At 49.0% G+C, this 25,491-nt stretch overlaps 1 protein-coding gene across 2 annotated transcripts in view; it reads left to right on the top strand.

Moving 5' to 3' along the window:
• ROR2 (receptor tyrosine kinase like orphan receptor 2) overlaps positions 1–13,712 on the top strand; it is a 231,545-nt gene extending 217,833 nt beyond the window's left edge. Inside the window, exons 5-9 of one of the 2 annotated variants that reach the window (XR_002338914.1) lie at positions 122–249; positions 4,011–4,325; positions 5,478–5,689; positions 9,639–9,841; positions 11,225–11,352. Coding sequence is in view for 1 of the 2 variants with exons in the window: in XM_013990242.2 (XP_013845696.1) it covers positions 122–249; positions 4,011–4,325; positions 5,478–5,723; positions 9,639–9,841; positions 11,225–12,670 (2,338 nt within the window). In the remaining variant the exon portion in view is untranslated. Of the gene's footprint in view, positions 1–121; positions 250–4,010; positions 4,326–5,477; positions 5,724–9,638; positions 9,842–11,224 lie in introns of both variants that reach the window. The other variant, XM_013990242.2, reaches the window with a different exon arrangement.

The following is a 25,491-nucleotide window of genomic DNA, read 5'->3' as shown; positions in this document are numbered from 1 at the left end:
AGTCTGTTTGGGTCCAGGCCAAGGATCATCAGATGCTGGATTTAAAAAGAAAAAAAAAAAAAAATTCATCAGGGATACTTGACACCTTCCAGTGTGTTTACCGACCGTGTGTTTTCACCAGAGATGACTACCATGAGGATGGATTCTGCCAGCCTTACCGGGGAATCGCCTGTGCCCGCTTCATTGGGAACCGGACCATTTACGTGGACTCTCTGCAGATGCAGGGGGAGATTGAAAACCGAATCACAGGTAGGAGCGCAGACCTCTGTTCTGAGATAATGAGCACGTGTGCAGCCACCTGTCACTGCACTGGTGTGTGACAACCTGGGACAGTGTCTCCCTGTTCCCTGTCTCCAGCAAGAGTCAGCCAGAGCCTTTTTCAGAAGCCGTGGCAGTTATCACTATAATTTATTCCAAAATGTTACCATTTGTATGTTCAATTAGCAAGTGCCGTCTGCTTAGAACGTACTAGCACACCAAATTAGGCCAGCCATGTGGGTCCGAAGCCCTGGTTGTCTCGTCCTCACCACGTGGCCAGGGCCCCCTGTTCCCAGGGCCACCCCACTGGCGCAGGCAGCCTGGTGCTCGTAATACTCATTCTTGCCTCTGCCTTTCCTGACTCATGTGCCTTCTCGAAGTTGTACTTGGTAAAAAGATACCCGGGCTTGATTGTAGCTGCTGGGGACAGAGGTTCCAGGCCATGGGCAGTGCTGGGGACACTTCAGGGAATTCAGGCCCTGTGTTCACAGTGTGAGAAGCGGAGTAGACCATTTAGGAATGAAGCGGCTCATTCTCCATCACTGTAGAAGTTACCATCTCTGGTTGGTGTCAGCCCTCGACTTGATGTCGAGGGCTTCCTGGGGGAAATCCCTTGAGAAGTGAGAACATGACTTAGACCGAGGCGCCGAAAAGTCCCCCTTCTCCTGTCTCTGCTCTCTCCACTTGTTCTCTCCAGACACTCTAAAGAACAAGCAGAATCTCGTGAAGATGGCAGATGCCCCCCAGTTTCGCTAGGTTCTCTACACAGTGGTTCTTGACCCCAGGTGATCTTTGATGTAAATTAGGGCTCCCCAGAGACTCTGGTGGAGTTTGCAGAGGGGCTGGCAAAGTACTGCTCAGGTCACAAAGGCACATCCCTGGTAGAAACCCACGTAGGTGTCATTGAATGTCCTAAGTTCAGGTCAGCCCTGGCTTTGTCTTTCGTCCTCAGTCTGGAGGGTCTAAGGTCATGGTCCCAGAAGGGTCTGCCTGGCCCATGGTTACAGAGCCCTCTGAGGACAGGGCCAGATGCCCATGAGAACTGGCTCTGGAGAGCCGGGAAGGCCCCATCTTGACCTAATGGGGGACATTTTGAAAATGTTGGCATCTCTCATTGGAAAAGCTTCCTTATGTCATTTAAAGCAGAACTTCTCAAACTTTCTGACAACACCACATAGGAAAAAGTATACTTTACATTGTAACTTAGTATCCATCTACACCTGCTTCCTAGCAGTAACCTGAAGTGGGTTACTGGAAAGGACATTCATCCTTAACAAAGGCAGTGCACCCTGCTTTTCCTCTTCAGTTTTATTTCATTAAAGAGTCAGTCACAGCCTTAATGCGAAGCATGCACTCAGACGTCTTCTGTTCCATTTGGATCATCTTTTCAAATGCTAGTTGCAGACTCCAGAATTACTCGTACATCCCACTGATTGGCAAACACTGATTCAAGGCACAAGATTGTTCCTCATTTATTTCTCCAAGAGTAAAGGATGAACAACTCGGATATCTAAGCAGACTCATTTTATAGCAGTTGCTTAGAGAAAGGTGTAGAATGTGGGTTCTCTAGCTTGGTGAATTTTTGAAAAAATAAATGTGAAGTTGCTCTGGACCGACTGACTTGTGCTTTAGAGATTGTGCTGGTTCTGGAGAGGTTCTGTTTGGAGAGCGCGAAGTAGTTCTAGGGACCCTGGAAGCGTCCCAGGAATGCGCCCCAGAACACTTCAGAGTGACGTACAGGGTGTAAACAAAAGCAAGCACACGAGTTATTGGACATCCTTGGTGCCTAGAACCATCTTTCAGAAATAAGCCCTCACACTGATAGGTTTTGAGTAGGGGGAGGGGGAGGGGAAATCCTAACAGGGTCAGCCATGCCATCCTAGCACTTGATACCCCCAAAGCAACATGGTGTTTGACTTTCTTAGATTGTTCCCTGCTTGGGGGTCAAGGCCAACATGGCAATAGCCTCCTGGTAGTCAGTTGCCAACTCCACATGATGGGGTTGAACTGGGGCCAAACCTGGATCTTTAGCCAATCCCAAGAGACCCATGCACTTCAACCTCTTACCTCTCTGTTCTTTAATTTTAATACTGACCAGAAGGGACCAGAGGACTGAGGTTGATTTGACCAGCACACTGCAGAGTGCCCAGGACCCCGTGCTGCAGGCAGTGCATGGACATAGCCTGCCACCCCTGTAGACCATTCACCTCATGCTATTTTATACGCCGCATGTGGGCTTTCATTCCCCAAAGTGTGGCCTCAACAAATGACTTGACAGATAAAGACCCAGGACCAGAAAGGACTGAGTGACTAACCATGCTGTAGTAAATGACAGGGCAGGGCCAGAACTGGGTGCTTAGGCGCCAGCAGGTCTAATAACCCTGTGCTTGCCTTGGGAGCCTCGCAGCGCCACCTGCTGGCCACACTGGGCACAGCACTACAAGTCCTGGGTGGAGCTGGGGTGTCTCCAGGACTCAATTCCAACCTCCCTGGTTTCCTACTCCGTGTCTCAGCAGGGTGTGTAGGCAAAGGGGGTCACTTTCTCTGGCCATTTGAGATCAGATTATTATGGGCAGGTCTTTCACAGGTCAAAGTGGGGTAGGCCTTCGGTGTGGGCATAGAGCAGCCGATGCCTGCCTCTGAACCCTGAGTGCCACAGGCCTGAGGAGAGGGCCCTAGAGTGAGGACCCTCCCTCCTGCCCCTGCAGCTCTACCCAGACCTCATCCCTTCCTTTCCCCTCCCAGCAAGCTCCCACCCCCCCGACCCCGCCCTTAGGCGGGGTATCAGGTTCTTCCCATCAAGCGCCAGCAAGCCAACAGACCCTGGATTCAGATTCTCCCTGACAGCCTGCTTCTCTGCTCCCCATTGTCACAAAGCTCTCCTAATGCATGACCCCTCCCCTCCCCCACTTCAAACCCCCCAGACTCCTCCCAAATGTGTCCCTTTCAGACCCCCCTGCCCCTATCCTGCTCCTACTGCATGTCACAGGCTCATCATTCATCTTTCTGGCACACTCTCTCCATCCCCGGGGAATCCCTTCCACCTGCTCCCTGGCCAGTCCTCCTCTCCTCTGCTCACAGTCCGTCAGGAGGACCATGGCTTGGTCCTTGTGCCTCTTCTCCAATCTTTCCTTCTAGAAGCCTCTCAGCCCACGGGCTTTACCTACCGCCCAGTGCTTGCCCAGTGCTTGCAGAGCCCCCGGTTCGCAGCAGGACCTTAGGAAGTGGCTTTGGCTCTGCAATCAGAATCTTCCTGTCATGAAAGTAGCATCCAGGTGGATGCCATCTGGGACCTAGTTTTCCTTCTTTTTATTTTGTTTGATGTTTTCATTGAAACCCCAGGACCCAGGACCCCAGGGACTTTCTGCGTCTGGTGCAAATAGTGCAGCCCGGGCGCTGCCTGAGGCCCTGCCCTAGTGAGAGCTTCTCAGGGCCAGTGAAAGACAAGGCGCAAGGCTGGGAGGCGGAGCACACACGAAGACACGAGGGCCAGGGCACCAAGCCTAAGGGCGGGGTCGGGGGGTGGGGGCTTGCTGGGAGGGAGATGGGTGCCACGTCGCTGGTTGGAGCAGGGGTAGGAGATGGGTCCAAGATCACCAGGCGGAAAGGGGTGGAGGAGGGCAGGTGGGAGACAGGGGCCAGGGGCGCTGGGGGAGGAGCAGGGGGCAGGGGGTTGCCAGGCAGGGTGTGTTGGCCCCCGTACTGGACCCTGCCTCCACCCCACCCTAATGCCAACCTCGCCTCCTCGGCAGCCGCCTTCACGATGATCGGCACCTCCACGCACCTGTCGGACCAGTGCTCGCAGTTCGCCATCCCGTCCTTCTGCCACTTCGTGTTCCCGCTGTGCGACGCGCGCTCCCGAGCGCCCAAGCCGCGCGAGCTGTGCCGGGACGAGTGCGAGGTGCTGGAAAGCGACCTGTGCCGCCAGGAGTACACGATCGCGCGGTCCAACCCGCTCATCCTCATGCGGCTGCAGCTGCCCAAGTGCGAGGCGCTGCCCATGCCCGAGAGCCCGGACGCCGCCAACTGCATGCGCATCGGCATCCCTGCGGAGAGGCTGGGCCGCTGTAAGTCCGTGCACCCGCCCACCCCCGGGGCCCCGTTCGGTCCGGGGAAGCCCCAGCTCCGCAGTCGCGAGATGGGGAGTCGCAGTCATCCAGCTCCAGACACACAGCCCGCTTGGTTCTGCCTGTCTGTGGGACCCCGAGTAAGTCATTCTACTCCAGTGGGCCTCAGACTGCGGCTTCTCTAAGATGGGAAAAATCTCCACGCCCGCCGCCAAGGCTGTGAGGCTTTGCGAGGGTCAGGACCCCCTTCCACGCCTGCCCGGCAATCCACCAGCAGCGCTGACTGAGTCAGAGAAGTGGTGCTCCTTGAAGTGGGGACCCAGGAAGGAGCTTGCCTCCCTCCCAGGCTGGGGGAGTACTCATTTCTGCGGCCAGCCTGGGCTCCTCACAGGGCCAGTTTCTCCAGACTCGCTGCACCATGCAGATCCCGGCTGCAGGGCGGAGTCTATGGGACCTCTCGCAAGTGGCTTAAATTCCAGTTTCCTTATACTACACGGGGATGATACTACTAACCTTAGGAGCTGGAATGAAGATGAATGAAATAGTACTCAGATAGTTCTTAGAATAGTGCCTGCACACTGCCAGCAGGAGGTAATGGGTATTCAGCAAACACACCCCCCCCAGGTGTGGCACAGAGAGGCCCTGAGTCCCCCTGGGAATGGGGCAAGCCTAGGGCACTGTTCACCAGAGGCTGAGCCTGGGGCTGTGTGTGTGTGTGTGTGTTTGGGGGTGTGTCACTGAGATTGGGGGCCAGCCTTGGGAGTTTCTCTTCCCTCCTGGGCAGGCTGGTTTTGCTTCCAGTACAAATGAACATGGGTTTGGGGTTGACAACCTCATTGTGGGATGGGGGTGCCCGGTGGGTCCAAAGGTGGTTCAGGGTTATGGGATAACATATCTTTCCCCTGTATATGTTCCTGATGCCCCTGCCAATTTAATTTGTGGGCTTGGGACTGTATTGGCATTCCTTCAAATGCTGCTTTTCTTGGAAGTTATGTCCTATCCTTTAGTCTTTTGGAAATTCCAGTTTGGGTACAGGTAGGCAAAGCGGTTTTGTTGCCCTTTCTGGAAGTTGAAGAAGGGTGCTCTCTGTACCCCCAGAGGAGGGTTGCCCCCTTCTAGTTTTTAAGCCTCCTAACAAATCTTCTCTCTCAGACCATCAGTGCTACAACGGCTCAGGAACAGATTACAGAGGGACGGCGAGCACCACCAAGTCGGGGCACCAGTGCCAGCCGTGGGCTCTGCAGCATCCCCACAGCCACCACCTGACCAGCGCTGACTTCCCTGAGCTGGGAGGGGGGCATGCCTACTGCCGGAACCCGGGAGGGCAGATGGAAGGGCCCTGGTGCTTCACGCAGAATAAAAACGTACGCATGGAACTGTGTGACGTACCCTCTTGTAGTATGTATTCGCTCTCTCTTTTTTTTTTAAAGTGTTGACTGTGGGGTATGCTTTGTGATCACAGGGGATCAGGAGGCTGGTAGCTCTGGGCGCTTCTCCCCACCCCCTACCCCACCCCCACCACCTTCTCATTTCACCACCATGATTATTTGGGTTTTTTTTGTTTGTTTGTTTGTCTTTTTAGGGCTGCACTCGCAGCATATGGAGGTTTCCAGGCTAGGGGTCTAGTCCAAGCTGTAGCCGCCACCCTACACCACAGCTCACAGCAATGCCAGATCCTTAACCCACTGAGCGAGGCCAGGGATTGAACCTGCAATGTCATGGTTCCTAGTCGGATTCATTTCCAATGGGCCATAATGGGAACTCAGATTATTTGTTTGTAATAAAGCTGTTGCTGGCGGTAAAAGTAATATCTGGTCATTATGGGACATTCTAAATTATAGAAAAGTCTAAAGAATGATGTGCAAATCCCCTCTAATTTTACCCCTCTGTGAAGACTACTGTTTACAGTCTTCTGTCAGGCCTTTTTCCATGTGTGGTCCTGGGCTATTCAGTTTGGCTTCTCGTTTCTCAATGAACATCATCGACCTAGTTCCCACTGTTAGTAAAAATGCTTCCCAGTACAATTACCACCAGCTTCCCAGACCAGCATCTGTAGCTGGGACACAAGGCCTCCTGCTCCCCCTCCTTCATCTCCCACTCTGCTCAGCTTTCACACATAGACTCAGCAGAGTGAGGAGAAAAGAGAACTTAAATGTCTTATCTTTCCTGCAATTTTACTCTTAAATTATGGCTAGGAGCAGAGTGTGTAGTTCATGGTTGCAGACTTCACAGACATCATTATCTCTGTGCAGGAATACATTTTAAGAATGAAAATGTTGGAGGTTAGATTAGAGAATAGCTACTCTATGGAATGCTACAGTTTAAAAAAAAAAAAAAAATTTCCTAGAGTTCCCGTCGTGGCACAGCAGAAACGAATCCGACTAGGAACCATGAGGTTGCAGGTTCGATCCCTGGCCTCGCTCAGTGGGATAAGGATCCGGTGTTGCCGTGAGCTGTGCTGTAGGTCACAGATGTGGCTTGGATCTGGCGTTGCTGTGGCTGTGGTGTAGGCCGGCAGCAATAGCTCCAATTGGACCCGCAGCCTGGGAACCTCCATATGCCGCGGGTGTAGCCCTAAAAAGACAAAAAGAAAAAAAGAAATTCTTATAAAAACAATTTCCTCCATGGAAGGATGTTCATATTGACCTGTTTGGGGAAATAAGCAAGTTGCAGGGCAATAGCTGTGTTACGTCTTTTTAGTTTCTTTCTTCCTTCCTTCCTCCCTCTCTTTCTTTTCTTTCTCTCCACCACTCCCTCCCTTTCCTCTTCTTTCTCTCTTTCTCTTCCTCCTTCTCTCCCCTTCCCCCCTCTCCCTCCCTTCGGATAAGAGAAACAAAATGGGTAAAATGTATGTGAGTGGGCACATATGCACCTGTATTTCATGGAAGAAGTTTTGTAAAGATAAATATCAAACTCTTAGCAATGACTTCTCATGACCTACAGATATGTTAAAACGTAAGACGTTTTTCCATTGAGCAGTTCTTATTTTGTAATCAAAAAAACATCAAAATGCTAACAAAAATAGGTATGTTCTTTGACCTGGCAATTCCAGGAATCTTATATTGCAGAAGTATTTGCACTAAAAGGGCAGAAATGCAAGGATATTTGTTGCAGAGTCCTTTTTAACACTTAAATGAGAAACAGAGTAATAGTTTACCAATAGGGATACGAATGAAGTTCAGTATCATGGAACCGTGTGCAGGTCTTGAAGAGTGCCTGGAGCTGCCGGTTCGGCGAGAAACGTGGTCTGAGATATGTTATTCTGCCACCAAACCAGGAGCAGGAATATACGGATGATATGCTTCTATTTAAAATGAATTCTATTGCAAATTCTATTTTTAAAAATCATGTGAAACTTGTTTTTTTTTTCCTTTTTTTTTTTTTTTGTCTTTTTGCCTTTTCTCTGGCCGCTCTCGCAGCATGTGGAGGTTCCCAGGCTAGGGGTCGAATCCGAGCTGTAGCCGCCAGCCTACGCCAGAGCCACAGCAGCATGGGATCCGAGCCGCGTCTGCGACCTACACCACAGCTCACGGCAACGCCGAATCCTTAACCCACTGAGCAAGGCCAGGGATTGAACCTGGAACTCTGAAACTTCTGCTTTTGTATGTCAAATTAGTTGAATATCGGTTATTTCATGTTCGACTTAACTATGTACATAAACAATTACATGAATACCAACCGATTAACAATGGTATAGCCTTTGGTGAAATTAGCTATTAGGAATATTCACTTTTCTGTAATACTATAATTATTTAAACTTTTTTAAAGTTAATTTTATTTTATATTGGAGTATAGTTGATTTACAATGTAATTCGATACTTAATACACATGTGTTCTGTTGGTGATTTTTTAAAAGATAATGAAAAACAAACAGTTGTAAAACCTATGGACAGTGCTCACATCTCTCACCTGGGCCTGAGGGGCCCAGAACGTCCCTTTAGCCCTTATCATGAAAAATGACCCAGAATTTTCATCACCCCTGAGGCTTCTAGAACACCTACCTCTGGGCTGAGGTCAGGACAATTTTTTGTGTAGTTGCATTTGATTTTTATCTTCTTTTGGAGCTGGGTGACAAGACTGGGTTTGGGACAAGACTTTTTTTGCCATGGTGACAGTGGTCATTTTTAGAACTGAATTAGCTCTTTCGGGGACCACATGGGTCAGAAATCATTTGTTTGCTTTCAGGTGGAGAACTCATTATCCAATGGTCATAGGGATGCCCAAGTCCCATGTAATTATTCACAAGGTTAAGGTGAGAACAGCTGGGGTTGTGGAGGGGACCCTTCAGAGCACTTGTCTTGCACATCACAGTGCTGAAGTCCCTGCTCCTTCGAAAGTCACTCTCTCCCCCGCTGGTGCCTGGCAGCCCTGCGCACTCTGTGCTTTTCGAAAAATCCGATAGGGGGAGACAAAGCGCTGCTCTTCACTGTGGAAAAAAAATGAAGGAAAAAGACCTTGAAGCCTCAGACTGTACATCTGACCATTGCTTTATAAGAATTCTTGCACCCCTGCTGAAGATTATGGGGTCAAACTCCTTGGCTACCAGTGCTCTTTTACATCAGATGCACATTGAAGTTCCCCCTGTGGCTCAGCAGGGTAAGAACCCACCTAGTATCCATGATGATACAGGTTGGATCCCTGGGCTCGCTCAGTGGGTTAAGGATCCGGCATTGCTGCAAGCTGCAGCACTGGTTGCAGATGCGGCTTGGATCCCACGTTGCCATGGCTGTGGGGTAGGCCAAGAGTTGTTGCTCCAATTTGACCCCTAGCCCAGGAACTTCCATATGCCATGGGTGTGGCCCTAAAAAGAAAAAAAAGAAATAAATCAAATGCATGATTGTTGTCTTAAAGGAATATGTGTGCATTGTACAAAAAAGTGGAAAATCCTAAAATGTTGAATGAGGAAAAGGATCATTTCAAATCCCGGTTCCTAGTTTCATTACTGGGGTCAAGCATGTCAGATGTGTTTCATCAAGTGTAGTAAAGGTACCTGTTTCCAGCATATTCAAATTAGGAAGGGAAAATGATGGTGGTTATTGCTGCTGTACGTCCCTTAGAGTTTGCTTGATTTTTGTGTTGTGTATTCCTGTTCGTTTCCATGGCGGGCAGTTCTCGATTATGTCTCACAGATGTATATCAGGGCATGCATTTTGGGGTACATTGCCTTTTTTGAGGCTTGGATTATAATGTTGTCACTATGTGCAATTTAGCAACTTAACTGTTTTAGGGGGAGGTGAGAGTGGGCTGGTGGAGAGCTTGGAGTTGAAAGGGGGGATGTTTTCTGAAAATTCATGAAAGCCTTGCTGTCCACAGGTCCCCAAGACAGCAGCAGGATGGGAATTCTGTACATCTTGGTTCCAAGCATTGCCATCCCCTTGGTCATCGCGTGCCTTTTCTTCTTGGTCTGCATGTGCCGGAATAAGCAGAAGGCGTCTGCCTCCACGCCACAGCGGAGGCAGCTGATGGCCTCGCCCAGCCAAGATGTGGAAATGCCTCTCATCAACCAGCACAAGCAGGTCTCTGTGTCCGCGTGTTTAAGGAGGCACCAACCTCCTCCAGGCTTAACCTTTACCTGGAGATTAGTTACCCGCAATACTAGGTCTCTTGATTTGCTTGAGGCACAACACAAAATTCTTCTAAACTGTCCTTCATTTTGCCATTTCTTCTCTAAAATATACCAAGACATTTGTGTCCTTAGGGAGTCGGTGGTCGGTGTGTTTGGAATTCACCCTTCTCCCTCGATCGAGACCAGCTCTATTAGCATGGGCCCAACTGAGCTGTCCCCACTCTGCGGTGTTTCAGCTGTCCCCTCAGGAGGACACCCAAAAGAAGGGGTTCGATGGCCCCACCCCTTGAGGGTCGATATGGCATTTTTAAGGGAGGAGGGTCTGTGTTCTGGTCAGTTTGGGGTTGGGTTGGCTTTGCTATTTTGTTTTTCAGAGAAGGACAGAGCAACAGTCCTGTGGTGGAGGTAGGGGGAAGGGAGAGGCCACCCTCAGCCCGAGTTCTCAGGATGGCAAGAACACACTGAAATGGAGCCCAGGAGAAAGTCTGTCCCAGTCCCCCCACTCCCACCCCCAGCTTCAGTGAAGGGACATTTATGTTACTTGCCAGCATTGAGAAAAAATAATTTCTACCCAGGCTTTGAACAGGGAAAGGGTGAACTCATTTAGCTCTGTGGCCAGGTGTCACCAAGTGTTTGCTGGGGGTGGGGGGCTGAGAGTCAAGGACACCTTGCTCCTGGGTGCAGAGAGCCTCCAGGGACAGGGGCCGGACACACAGAAGGGGCGGGAAGTTGTCAAGGGCAAGAGGAGCAATGTTCAGATCAATTATGTGGCAATCTGTCAAATGCATCTAATGGAAAATCTAATCAAGAGGAAGCAGCAAAACAGGCCCTTTGAGGGACATCTGGCTGGACTCTTAAAAGGACACAGATCCTGGGAAGTACACCTCAGGGTTCAAGAGAACTAGACATTGGGACTTGCCGTGATAGCCGTGGTGGCTGGGCTGTCGGTGTGCACAGAGTAGGGAGCAGCAGGAAAGGCCTGAGTGGGGGACACAGCTGGAGCTTGGCTTGTCTGTGTTGTGTAAATAGTTGTGCACAAACATACCCTCCTACAAGCACACTCTGCAGTTATCTCTGGACGGAGGTATCCCGTTGCAGCCTGGTTGGGACCCTTGAAGGTTTCGGGCAGGCTCATGGCATCCGAGCATGTTTAGACTCCGTGTGCAGGGCAGGCTGAGTCTGGTCGTGGTGGGGCTGGCAGGTCCTCTGCAAGCCCTGGCTGGGGGCGGTTCCGGGAGCAGCCCGCAACCCATTCCCCCACTCCAGCTGCCCAGCTCTGCCTTCTCCTGTTTCTGTAGCAGAAATGTTTTACTGAGGCTTTTCTTCTTTGCAGGCCAAACTCAAGGAAATCAGCTTGTCCACGGTGAGGTTCATGGAAGAGCTGGGAGAGGACCGGTTCGGGAAGGTCTACAAAGGCCATCTGTTCGGCCCGGCCCCAGGCGAGCAGACGCAGGCGGTGGCCATCAAAACGCTGAAGGACAAGGCGGAGGGGCCGCTCCGGGAGGAGTTCCGGCACGAGGCCCTGCTGCGGGCGCGGCTGCAGCACCCGAACATCGTCTGCCTGCTGGGCGTGGTGACCAAGGACCAGCCCCTCAGCATGATCTTCAGCTACTGCCCGCACGGCGACCTGCACGAGTTCCTGGTCATGCGCTCGCCGCACTCAGACGTGGGCAGCACGGATGACGACCGCACGGTCAAGTCCGCCCTGGAGCCCCCCGACTTCGTGCACGTGGTGGCACAGATCGCCGCGGGCATGGAGTACCTGTCCAGCCACCACGTGGTCCACAAGGACCTGGCCACCCGCAACGTCCTGGTGTACGACAAGCTGACAGTGAAGATCTCGGACCTGGGGCTGTTCCGCGAAGTGTACTCAGCCGATTACTACAAGCTGACGGGGAGCGCGCTGCTGCCCATCCGCTGGATGTCCCCCGAGGCCATCATGTACGGCAAGTTCTCCGTGGACTCAGACATCTGGTCCTACGGTGTGGTCCTGTGGGAGGTGTTCAGTTACGGCCTGCAGCCCTACTGCGGCCACTCCAACCAGGACGTGGTGGAGATGGTACGCAGCCGGCAGGTGCTGCCCTGCCCGGACGACTGCCCGGCCTGGGTGTACGCCCTGATGGTCGAGTGCTGGCACGAGTTCCCCAGCCGGCGGCCCCGCTTCAAGGACATCCACAGCCGGCTCCGGGCCTGGGGCAACCTGTCCACCTACAACAGCTCGGCGCAGACCTCGGGCGCCAGCAATGCTACGCAGACCAGCTCCCTAAGCACCAGCCCGGTTAGCAACGTCAGCAACGCCCGCTACGGGGGCCCCAAGCAGAAGGCCCAGCCCTTCCCACAGCCCCAGTTCATCCCCGTGAAGGGCCAGATCAGACCTATGGTGCCCGCCCCCCAGCTCTACATCCCCGTCAACGGGTACCAGCCAGTGCCGGCCTACGGAGCCTACCTGCCCAACTTTTACCCCGTCCAGATCCCCATGCAGATGGCCCCGCAGCAGGTGCCTGCCCAGATGGTCCCCAAGCCCGGCTCCCACCACAGCGGCAGCGGTTCCACCAGCACAGGCTATGTCACCACCGCGCCCTCCAACACATCGGTGGCGGACAGGGCGGCCCTGCTCGCCGAGGGCACGGAGGATGCGCAGAACGTCCCTGAAGACGTGGCCCAGAGCCCCGTGCAGGAGGCGGAGGAGGAAGAGGACGGCTCCGTCCCCGAGACCGAGCTGCTGGGGGACAATGACGCCCTGCAGATGGACGAGGCCGAGGTCCAGCTGGAAGCCTGAGGGCCTCAAGGCCATGGGGGCATGTGGAGGTAGGGGTGGGGAGATGAGCTGCGTGAGGGGTGTGCCCCCGGAACGGGGTCTGGGGTGCAATCTCCCTGTGCCACGACTCGCTGTGCTGTTTGGTTGCCACCTGTTTGGTTGGACAGGCTTTTAGCCAATGGCAGCTGACGGGGGTGGGGGGGTGAGCCCCATAGGACGCATGGTGACCCCCAGTTTCCCCTGCATTTCCCCAGAGGTAGATGGACAGTGAGCGATGTTGGAAGACGAAGTAGAAGCAGTCTTTGAAAAAGAATAGGTGGCATCTTCCCTCCACATGCAAATGGATTGAAACTTTTTGACGATGGGGAAAGCAGGTCTTCAAAAGGCCCCGACCTGAACCTGGGGCTTTGCGATGCCCAGTGACTGGCCTGCCAGGTGAGGATGGAAGAAGCTGCTTTTCCCTCTGCTGCACGCCCAGCCAGGAACAGCCTCCCCTCAGCCACCAAAGATAAGCAGGAACAAGATATGGCCATCTGCCGCCTGTCAGGGTCTGATGAGAAAGGGGCTTCTGAAGTGGGGGTTCCATATTAAAACAAAATGTGCCTTAAAAGAAAACCCACATGCTTTTGTACTTTTGTGAAATGATTTTAATTATCCTGCATGTGTATTTTGCCCACTTTTCTGAAATTCCAGGAAAATGTTTCTTGGGTTTGGAATGTGACCAAGGAAGCAATATTGTACAGAGCACCGTATTGTTAATTTTTTTTTTAGAATCATGTACAGACCTTATATGTAATTTATATATGGTTTTTGTATGCCATTTTCATTGAAATATTTTGAGCTTAAAATAATGACTTAGTAATTTAACTGTTTACGTTCCCCACGTTAGACGCCATCTGATTATATTTCGGTTTGCTTGTGCTGGTACCACATGTAAGCGAAGTCCATGCATCTCGGAGCCTGTGAGAGATGGCCTGTGGGTACACTGCAGCCGACACACAGGTTAGAGCTCCCTTGTAACCCGCACACCTGGAGTATCCAATAAAGCCAAACAGAACATTCAGTCCGTTCTCTGCACGTCACGAGGACGTCAGGCAGCGGGAGGTGGGGGGTGGCAGAGATGCCCAACAATGATGACTTGGGCTGGGGTTTAGGGGACTTGTCCAGGACCAGAGACTCCGTTTGAACGTGAATGTACATTGGCAGATGAATGATGGGAGCAAGTTGCCTTGCTTTCCTCAGTAAAGTGTCAACGGGTGGGGATGGGATTAACTGCAGATGACATGAAAATGGTCTTTGGCATTGCACCTCTCTCCTCCTGAGGTTCCAGAGCCCCTGCCATTTTTAGACCCGGAGACTCATGCTTCCCAGGGCCCTGGAGCAGGGCTGGGGGTTAAGATGAAGAAGATGGGGCCTCCTTCACCAACTGCCCAAAGTTGTCTGCATCGCCTGGCTGCTTGGCAGTGCAGCCAGCTAAGTTCAGGTACACTTGGACCAGGGTCACCTGGGAGATCAGTGGCTTCGGGGCTTCCAGCCAGGGGAGGGGCACTGTAATGCAGGCACAACCCAGCGAGGCCTGGAGATGCTTCTGCTGGCCAGCCCATGGCTCCTGCTGTCCCCCACCCCTGGGTGGGTCCCTCTCCCCCAGCATGACCTGGGTGATTTCCCGTGTTAAGTGCAGTGAGTCCACAACCCTGGGCCAGGCGTGACTCCACTGGGAATTTGCCTCACGCCCATAGGCAGTGGTTCTTTGGCCGCATCAGAGCATCTTGAAGGGCTTGCTATAAAACAAGCACTGCCCTCCCAGCTCCCAGGCAAGACTAGGCGAGGCCAAGAAAGTACATCTACAACAAGTGTCCAGAGGGTCCTGATGCTGAAGACCCCATAAGCACAGAACCTTTGGACGCTTCTCCTACATCTCTCTGGCCATCCAGCCCCCGGGTCGTCCTATACACCCCTTGCTCCTCTGCTTTAGCATAATGCTGCTCATGGATAGAGCCACATGTGCAAAACAAACAAACAAACAAAACATCTAACTATATATCCTAAAATCAGGAGGGTCTCTGCCTGCTCAGTGGAAGTTATGTGAGTTGGGTAAAAACAGGGAGCCCCTCGGAGCCCCTCTCCTGGCCAGCATGGTCTGGATTGCACATTACAGGAACTCGGGGTTACACGGAGCTACTTCTCATTTCCACGGATCCGAAAGAGGAACTGCATTTGATCTCTAATTTGGTACACCTGATGGTTTAACCGTTGCATTGAGACCTAAGGGTGAAAAATGGGAAATGGCTCTTTGGCTGCTCCCTCCACGGACACAGTCAGGGAGGCGAGCAGCCACTTCAGTTTACTGTCACTCAGCCCCCAGACGAGAATGTGGTGCTCTGGGGCCACTGACAGCACCGCAGAGCAAGCAGCCAGAAAGGCACTTGGAGGGTTTTTTTTTTTTTCACAGATTCAAGGAGGTTTTGATTTGCGGGATTTTGGGGGGCTAGAAATAACATTTATTCGTGACAGCTTGTTCTCACTGTAAAATCTCAAGGCATCTTTAGGAAGATTATTGAGCTTTCACAATCGATGCAATTGAACAAAAGCGACTTAATTGGGATGTTGCAGAAGACCAGATTTTAGAGCTAAGCTAAATATTCAGATAAATATTTAAATAAATAAATATATTCAGAAATATATCACCAGTACAGCTCACCCAGCTACAGGCTTGTCCCTGTTCATACCCACAAGAGGGAGACAATGTCCACAGCTACTGAGGAAGCTCCTTTAAAGTGCAATTAGTTTTAATCAAGCCATAGGAAGCCACAAGTACCTTGTATACTTCTTATATTTTTTGATAAACATTACTTGTTTAAACAGTCTATCATAGCCATGGCTAACTTTTCTGTGCTAATTTGAAGATGTTTCACTCAGTGTTACAGCATATAACAGCTTCCCACTAAATCCAGATAAACCTCTTGGTTCTCTCAAAGGGAAACACCTGTTTAAAAGTGTTCCCTTTGGGCAGTTCCCGTTGTGGCTCAGTGGTAACGAAACCGACTAGTATCCATGAGGATGAGGGTTCGATCCCTGGCCTTGCTCAGTGGGTTAAGGAGTCCACGTTGCCATGAGCTGTGGTGTGGGTTGCGGATGCAGCTCGGATCCTGTGTTACTGTGGCTGTGGTGTAGGCTGGCAGCTGCAGCTCCGATTCGATCTCTAGCCTGGATGAGGACCTAAAAAAATAAATACATAAAAGAGAGAAAAAAGGTTTTAAAAAGCACTCTATTTGGATGGATTCCACCTTGCAGTTGGGCATTGATCGCTATTTTCAGACAGTTTGCGAGTTTCTGATGGGAACACTTAAAATCTTGTTTTGTGATAAACTTCTAAGGAGGAGGATGAGTCAAAATAAACTTATTTTCCGGGGCCACCTCGAAACCTGGCTGTTGCAAGCCAGTGTGACGTTTCCGAGGTCACACCCATTCCCACCTCACCCACATTTTTTTCCTTTGTTGGCCCCCAAAGTAGTAGAGACTGTTGAGTGTTTCTCAGCCTGGGACTTAGAGGGTGCTCAGCAATTAGCTCTTGAAATAAGAGTATTGCTTTATTTAGGTGGAGAATGTCTGGGTATAGGTCACCTGACGTCTCCACTGAGAACGTGAGCCTGAATGTCAAGGTCCTCACACTTAAGACAATAGCACTTTTACAGCATGGTATTTCTTCTTTTCATTTAGTTATTGAATAGCTCATACATTCCTATAGTTCAGGGTACAGTGGGAAGCCCCCTCTCTCATCCTCAGCTAACCCCCCTCCCCTCACCAAGTGCTGACTGCCCTTGGCTTCCTGTGGAGCCTCTCAATTTTTTTGAAGCATCTATCAACAAACACCCCTATATGGTCTTATATTTATCTCATTTTTTTTCAACCTAAGAGGTAGCCTTCTCTACAAATTGTTTTCTGCTTTACTTTTTTCCCATAACTGGATCTGGAGGGAAATCTTTGTCAGTAGATGGGGGCTTCCCCACCAGATGAAGTCTTAGTGGTGGCCCTGCTAGTGAGTGATGGCAGGAGTTGTAAGGGGGCGATGTCCTAGTGCCTCCCAGGGGACTCTGGGGTGCTGTTTGGGTGGGGCAGACAGATGGGATGTGGCTGACACACTTGGCCCAGCTTTAATGTGTATGTGTGTGTGTGTTTTTAAAAAGAAACAAGTTAGCATTTTAAACTCATTAGTATTGTTTTTTCCCATGATCTGTCCTGTTTCTTCTCTTTCCCAGTCTGAAGTGCTGAAGTTTTAGTGAAAAGTGTCTAGACAGACATTCACTAAATGAATGTTTAGTGAAAAATGACTAGACAGAGGCGTAGACTCAAAACCCTCCCTTGCGTGTTGGAGGCCTTGGGGGCTATGCAGAGACCCAAGGGAGGGAGGGGGCCAAATGATCACATCTTTGGAATTGCAGAAGGGACCTACAACCTCCCCACCATCACCCCATCCCCTGCCCCAGAATGGCAGCTGCCACACACACAAGCCTGCCTCCGATGGCAACAACACCCACCACGGCAATGGAAGCTTCCCCCACCCCCAGGATGAGAACTCACCCCCACCCGAAGTCATGACTGCACCCACCAGGGAGCCAAGTTCAGATCCCACTGATGGTGATTCTCAGGTCTAAACAGAAAGTAGGAAGGGAGACAGTGTCCAGACAGATAAAGGAGAATTCAAGGGAGGGAGAGAAGCAGCAGCCTGGTCCCTCCTTGTGCTCCTGCTGCCCCCATTCAGGTCAATTCCTTGCTGAACAGACTTCAACAATCATCTTCTTGTCACTTTTTTTTGGGCTGCATTATATATATGTATGCCGTACCCATGGCAGGCAGAAATTCCTGGGCCAAGGATCGAACCCACATCACAGCGGTAACCAAAAATGCCAGATCCTTAACCCCCTGAACCACCGGAAAACTCCCTGTGCTTTATGTTTTGATTATCTCCTCACCCTGGAGTCATTACTGGAAGACTACACTAAAGCCATCTCTTTGGGGGAAAGCTAAGTCTAAACAAGAATGTGGAAGTGTAGGTTTTTGTTAAGAAAAAAATAACCCAAATTAGGCAACAGGAGCCCCATGGAAAGACTGAAGAGACTAACATGCAAATTGTTTGAAAGATGATTTTTTGTGTTCAGGAGGTATCCTCCTGCTAGCTGACTTCCAGTCTCAGTTGGCTGGACAGACTTCCCCCCCAAAAATGCAAAAGTGTACTTTAGCCACAACACTAAGTTCGCCATTAGTTGGTGTCTGAGTGACTTACAGGCTGGAACTAGCCAGGCATTCCAAGCTGCAGACAGACCACCTGAGGGGACAGCCATGGGTCCTTCCACGCCTGGCTGTTATCTTGTTTCCAGTCTCTTATGCTCTGCCCCCTCACATTCCTAACCCTGGGGAGACCCCCAGTATTTCATAACAAGGAATTCCTTCTGGACGCCAAGGAAGACCCTTCCCCTTCCTTCAGGCAGAGATCTTGGAGAGCTCACTTCGTCTCCAGTGGTTACCTCAGAGAGGACTCAGCCCACGCTTTTGTATTTTAACAGCTCGATTGTGCTATAATTTGCTTCCGTAAAATTCACTTATCCAAAGTGTACAATTCAGTGATTTTTAGCAAATTTGTAGCGTGTGCATCGTTCACCCCAATCTAATTTTAGAACATTTTCATCACTCCCTCAGCCCCGGGTAATCTGCACAGTTTTCTGTCTGTATAGTTCTTTTTTTTTTTTTTTTTTGACATTTCATATAAGTGGAATTTTAAAATATGTAGCATTTTGCTTCTGGCTCCTTTCACTTAGCAGTGTGTTTTTGAGGTTCATCTAACTTGTAGCAAGTATCAGAAGATCATTTTATTGTTGAATAGTATTCTGCCATATGGATATTCCACGTTTTGTTTATCCATTCATTCATTGATGGACATTTTGATTCTTTCAGTTTGGGGCTATTATGAATAATGCTGCTACGAACATTGCATATGTTGATATGTGGACATGTGTGTTCATTTCTCCTGAGTAGATGCCTAGGAGTAGAGTTGCTGGGTCATGTGGGAAAATCATAGATATTTTTAAGAAATTACCAAATTATTTTCCAAAGAGGTTGTACCATTTTACCTTCCAAGTAATGACTGAAGACTCCAGTTTCTCCACCTGCTCTCCAACACTTCTTATCATCTGCTTTGTTTTTTGTGAGAGTTCCAAGTCCAGGAACTGAACCCACGCCACAGCTGCGACACGAGCCATAGCAGTAAAACTGCCTGATCCTTAACCCGCTAAGCCACCAGGGAATTCCACATCTGATGTGTTTTTTGTTTGTTTGTTTGTTTGTTGTTTTTGTCTTTTTAGGGCCGCACCCACACAGCATCTGGAGGTTCCCAGGCTAGGGGTCGAATCAGAGCTGCAGCCGCTGGCCTACGCCACAGCCACTGCAACTCGGGATCCTTAACCCACTGAGCAAGGCCAGGGATTGAACCCACCTCCTTATGAATACTAGTCCTATTCATTTCCACTGAGCCACGATGGGAACTCCTGATTTGTTTTAATTTGTCATCCACTTTTAAGACTATGGAAAGAAAATACTACATGCATGAAAATATTGAGGCTGCAGACAAGTTCTATGAATTGTTCATTAAATCTCACCAAGTGCCCTTTGTTTATTTGTTCTTACAGCCATTCAACAAATATTTCCTGAGCATATACTCTTGGCTGAATTCGGTGGTGAATAAGATAGGAAACACCATCTCCACTTACTCAGGATGAAGTGTATTAAACAAGAAATATTGTAATAACAGGCTAAGTCTTCCTGGGGTAGCAGTATTTGCTGTGCAATGATGCCTTAGGCAAAGCCCAGCTGTATCAACTGATGAGGATCCCGCAAGCATCATTAGAATCGGGTCCCAGTGTCTGTAAATGTCAAAGGACAGAGATGCCTCCCCCGTCATGGGCACACTGGCGGGGTCAGTACCCACTGTCTTCTAGAGCTTGTGACTACAGGTGGCTGGAGATTTTCTTTGGAGGCTCTGCCTCATCTGGAGATCTCAATGTTTCCTGTATCTCAGAACAGGTTGGCAGGGCTGTACCCTGGAGCCGAAGGCCCCCTGGCCTGCCCTGCGAAACATGGCTGGGGAAAAACACATGTTCATTCTTACTAACCTCTAGCTGAAATGTGGCATTTCCTCTTATTATAAATGTCGGAAAACCCCCAAGGTGTGTTTAGCATCCTCATGGCTGCTAAAAATGGGTAAAAATGGGTTTTTTTCAGATCACACTGCAGTGGTGGCAGATGTCACATCACTTTTCCAAGATGACACCCATTATGGGACCTGCAGCAACATCTTGCTACCAAATTCATAGAGAAGCACATATATTACAATCATTTTTAAAATATTTTGATAATTTCAATATAGATGTTGTCTTTGTAACTAGAGTGGTTTTTTTGTTTTTGGTTTTTGTTTGTTTGTTTGTTTGTTTTTCTGCCTTAAAATCCTACATTCAGAGAAGGGACCCCAGGTGCAGAAAGATTAGGAGCCCATCTTTATGGCTTCTCTTCTGAGACCATCCGCCAAGTGCCCAGCACTCTGCTCCTTGCAGGATGAAGTCCTTTCCTTCCCTGGGAGGTGGGGTGTGTCCGGGGCTGCTGCCTGAAGCCTGGGCCCAGAACCCAGGTGGTCCTTCTGGTTGCACTCACTCACCCACTCCCGCCTTTCCCACCTGCACCCAGGCTCCTCTGTCTGCTTTAGTCCGAGCGAGATGAAGCGGAGGGGTGCTGTCCCACCCACCGCCTTCCTACTTTCTCATTCCATTTCAAAAGTGCACATGAAGAAAGACAGCAACACAGAGAAGCAGGAACAGGGCCTCCCCAGCCCAGTAGGAGCACAAACTGGTTCTATGTTCCTTCAGAGTAAATAGCAATACTGTTTCTTGTTCAAATCTGCCGGGCTCGTGGGCTTCTGCAACCTCGGTTCTCTCTGAACCCCAAGTCCATGGGAGGGACAGAGGAGATTCCAATTCCACCAGCCAGGCCAGTGTCTCATCAGGGAGAGTAACCACTTTTTTCCTTTCCGGTAAACAGTCTTCAATTTTTTTTTTTTTTTTTTTTTTTTTTGTCTTTCTGTCTTTTTGTGGGCCACAGCCGTGGCTTATGGAGGTTCCCAGGCTAGGGGTCCAATCGAAGCTGTAGCTGCTGGCCTATATCATAGCCATAGCAATGCCAGATTTAACACTCTGAGCCAGGCCAGGGATCGAACTCACAACCTCATGGTTCCTAGTCGGATTTGTTAACCACTGAGCCACAATGGGAACTCCCAGTCTTCAAATTTTAATTGTTATCCAATAAGGGTCAATTTCTAGTTCCTGAAAATAGCTTCTTCAGTACGGATGTCCTTAGCAGAAGATACACATTTCTTCGCTACAAAATACAGCTTACCATGTTGACTTTATGAAGTACAATGAGTGATTTGGTAAGAGTTGGGCTGATTCTGTAGGTCCTATAAATATGCATATTCACTGCACAGGTTGTATTCTCTTAATAAATTTTATTAACTTGATTACACCTCGGGGGCCTTTTGTGCTAAAATAACCTAGCATAAAAACCTGTTATGCGCAGGAAAACTAGAGTGCTTATTAGAAAAGCTATAATTGCTCTACAGCAGCTAACGCAGTTATTTAGAATAGCGTTTATGGATTTAATTGTGGATGAAACATTCTGTTCCAAATGCAAATGTGCCGTATTACCGATTGGGCCACAGAAATCATGAGATGCTCTCCAAACTGATCCAAAGCAAGATCATTAGATTAATTTGTCGCAAATGCTAATGGAAGCCTGCTGGGTGCCTCCTGCAGGGATCGGGCAGAGAACCAGGTGGATGAACCCAGCAACAAAATACATTCTTTAATATCTACAGTGCTCAGTTCTCTGAAGAAAACACAGCAGGGTGAGGGGAGATTCCTGGGCGAGAATAGGCAGTTGCAGTAATCTGGTCTTTACTCACCAAGTGTGCCTCTAGAAAGTACTGTGGCCAAGAATCATCTAAAAAGTTTTGTCTTCAAAGTTCCCTTCCTGGTAGCCAGCGATGGCTCTTTCACCCTCTTTAACTGGAAAGAAAAGTATGGGGGTATAGCCACATGGGTAGTCTGATTATGCAAGAGAGAATAACAGAAAATGAAGACATCTACACTCACTGGTAAAAAACGGCATCCCGGAGTTCCCGTCGTGGCGCAGTGGTTAACGAATCTGACTAGGAAACATGAGGTTTCGGGTTCAATCCCTGGCCTTGCTCAGTGGGTTAAGGATCCGGCGTTGCCGTGAGCTGTGGTGTAGGTTGCAGACGCGGCTCGGATCCCGCGTTGCTGTGGCTCTGGTGTAGGCCTGTGGCTACAGCTCCGATTCGACCCCTAGCCTGGGAATCTCCATATGCCATGAGAGCAGCCCAAGAAATGGCAAAAAGACAAAAAAAAAAAAAAAAAAAAAAAAAAAAAAAAAGGCATCCCTTGAATGTCGTGAATTTCCAGTTCACAAGGTTAGGATGTTAGGATCATGGCAAGTGGGAAAAAGAAACTGGTGGTGAGTCATTTTATTTTTATGGGGACAAGAAGCCCATATGCCCCCATATGATTCTCTGCCAGGAACGTTATGTCCTTGGAACAGAGCTAGGAGCCTCTCCCTGCGCCAAGGGCAGCCGAGCTGAGTGACTTCTAGCCTGGTGTTGTCCTCAGCCTCTCTCAGTCTAGTCTCCTAAAAGAAGTGATGCAATTCTTAGAACTGCCACTAGAGGCCACTAGAATGTGAATTCCAATTAATCCGGTGAGATCCTTATACAGCTCTCTCCCCCTAAAAATGATTTCAGTTCACAATCAGAAAAAAAGGGGGGGGGGCAAGGCAGCTGTTTGGTGCATGAATTGAAAGAGGAAGGGGACATTAATATAAATACAAATCAGGGAGTTCCTGTTGTGGCACATTGGAAACGAATCCAACTAGCATCCATGAGGATGTGGGTTCGATCCCTGGCCTCACTCAGTGGGTTGGTGATCTGGCGTTTCCATGAGCTGTGGTGTAGGTTGCAGACTTGGCTTGGATCTGGCATTGCCGTGGCTGTGGGACAGGACAGCAGCTGCTGCTCCGATTGGACCCCTAGCCTGGGAACTTCCGTATGCCACGGATGCAGCCCTAAAAAGCAATAATAATAATAATAAAAAAATTAAATTAAAATAAAGAAAAATCCAAATCAATGTATCCCAGGCCTCTTCAATCCCTACCTGCAAAGGTGAGATCACAGGGTGGTAAGATCCCAGGGCAGGGCTTTTCTTCTCTATTTTATTTACTGTTGTGTCCCTGGCTAGAGTAGATGGCAGCTGGGTGACTTCTAGGCTTTGCTGGGTGACTTCTAGGCTTTGCTGGGCAGGGGCTTCAAATCTGGAATGTAGAATGGAATTGCTAGAGACAGTGGAGTGAAGATGAAGCCATTATTCCTGCGATGCCCAGCACGGCCCTCAGTACGGCATTTTAAAGACTTCTCCTCCCATCATGAGTCAGGGCAGATGTAAGGGCTATGAGCACCCAGAGCATCAGTCTCATTTCTATCCTTGCACATAGTAATTACACCTGATCTTTTCTGCTGTACGACAAAGTGATTCAGTGACATGTACACACATCCATTCTTTTTCAGATTCTTGCCCCGCATAGATTATCACAGAATATTGCATAGAGTTCTCTGTGGCTATACAGCAAGTCCATGTACCCCAGTGTGCCCCAACTTCTGAATTGTTGAGCCGTGTACCCAGCCTTCAGAATTGACATGGGGGAATCACTGTGATCAAATCTACAGCACTTCACAGATTAGTTCTACTCCTATTTTCTGAAATAAGGTGTGCTGGAGAAATAATTGCCATTTTTCCTTTCGTTACTTTATACATGTGGGAATGAGACATCATGACCACGCAGGGGGACAGTCTGAGCGCCCCTCCCCCCACGATCCCACCTCCTGGTGTGCACACCTCTGTGTGATCCCCTCTCTCTGAGGGTGGCCAGGACCTCAGGCTCACTTCAGCTGATGAAATCTGGCCAAGATGGTGGGATGTCACTCTGTGAGGATGGTACCTGCGGAAGAATCTGGTGCTTGCAGACTTGCTCTAGTCCCTTGCTCCCCGGCTGGCTTTGAGGAGTGAGCGTCCATGAATCCTACAACAGCAAGGAAGTAAAGCCTGCCAACAGCCCAAGGAAGCTTCCCCAATCAAGCATTTGATGAGAACTTGTCCCAGGTCGACATCTTGACTATAGCTGGTGACTCTAGGCAAGGGCTCAGTTCAGAGCACCTGGACTCTGGGCCCAGAGAAAACTGTGATAAAATAAGTGTGTGCTGTCTTAAGCTGCCATGTAGTTAGCCGGTAGTTGCAAGGTAGCATTAGAAAATGACTACACTCCTACAGTATAGCACAGGGAACTATATCCTATCTCTTGGGATAGAACATGATGGAAGATAATATGAGAAGAAGAATGTACATGTATATATGTGACTGGGTCACTTTGCTGTACAGCAGAAATTGACACAACGTTGTAAATCAATTATACTTTAATAAAAAATTAAAAAAAAATAAAATGAAAGGAGACATAGAAAAGCAGGTAGCAGGAAGGAGTGGAATGACGTAGGCAGGAACAAAGGAACAGCAGTGAAAAAGAGATATTTGACTTTGATGTGGGTGGTGAGGAGAAGGCAGTGAAAATGTGTAATAGGAATTTAAAATAAGAGGTACTTGGGAGAAAATAGAGTTTTAAAGGATCCAGGAAAGTCAAAAGAAAAAAAAAAAAAGAAAAGAAAACTAATACATAACTTACAGATTCTTCCTAGAAGTCTCTTCTCTGGCTAATGCCTAAGTTGGCTGGAATGTTCCAACCAATTCCACTGAGTTTGTGTTTCTCCAGATAAGAGGTATGAGAATGTTTATATTAACTCTCTCCCAGCTTAAAAGTGGTTCTAAAACATATAGCATTTCTACTTTTTTTGCTTGCATTCTATGTGCTCTCAAAGTCAGAACACAAGCCGAGAGCTTGAAGAGGGAGAGGCTGGCTCTTGCCAGCGAGGGCCTGGCACACGGCACGCTCAGTGCATATTTGTTGAGTAACTAAGCAAATGAACAAACGTTTATCAGCATATTCTTTTTATTGTTACCTCATTCTCTGTCTCAGTCTCTGTTGTAAGTATTTTGTCTACGTCATCTCCCTGAATCATTCAAATAGCCTTGTTAAACAAGTGGTGTCACCTTCATTTTACAAGTGGGGAAGCTGATGCTGATGCCCTGGAGAGTTTAATTGCTGCCCAAGGTTGGACAGAGATTGAGTGGCAGTGCTGGGGGCAGGTCTTCTCTACTAAAAACATATTTTAAAACACACACACACACACACACACACATATGCACACATACATCTATCATCTATCTATTCTCTATCAGTCTATCTACCATCTATCTGTATACCACCTATCCGTCTAAAATTTTAGTAAAATGACTGAGATTCTCTTTATACTGATTGCTTCCCTCTGCAGGAATTTCAGTTTGTGAAGCTAAGCGAGACCTGAGGTCTCTTTGCCTTTCTGGCTTCTTCTGTCAGATGCGCTTCCCTCTATGGACTGTAGGTGGCGCTTGAGTTCTTGTCAACTGTCTGGTTTTCCTCTACTCCTTACAAATGCCTGTATTTACTCCTGGCATCTTTGGCTCTTTGGAGAGCTTATTTTCTCACTATTAATACAGATGGGTGGTCTCATTACGGCCGATTCTTCATCTGTGAATTATTTAGTGTGAAGAGAAGTGCTTGCCCATACTTAATTTCTAATAGCG

The sequence above is a fragment of the Sus scrofa genome, chromosome 14, assembly GCF_000003025.6.
Source record: "Sus scrofa isolate TJ Tabasco breed Duroc chromosome 14, Sscrofa11.1, whole genome shotgun sequence".
Classification (NCBI taxonomy): domain Eukaryota; kingdom Metazoa; phylum Chordata; class Mammalia; order Artiodactyla; family Suidae; genus Sus; species Sus scrofa.
The sequence above is the reverse complement of the archived record's forward strand: the minus strand, read 5'-3'. Positions and strand labels throughout refer to the sequence as shown.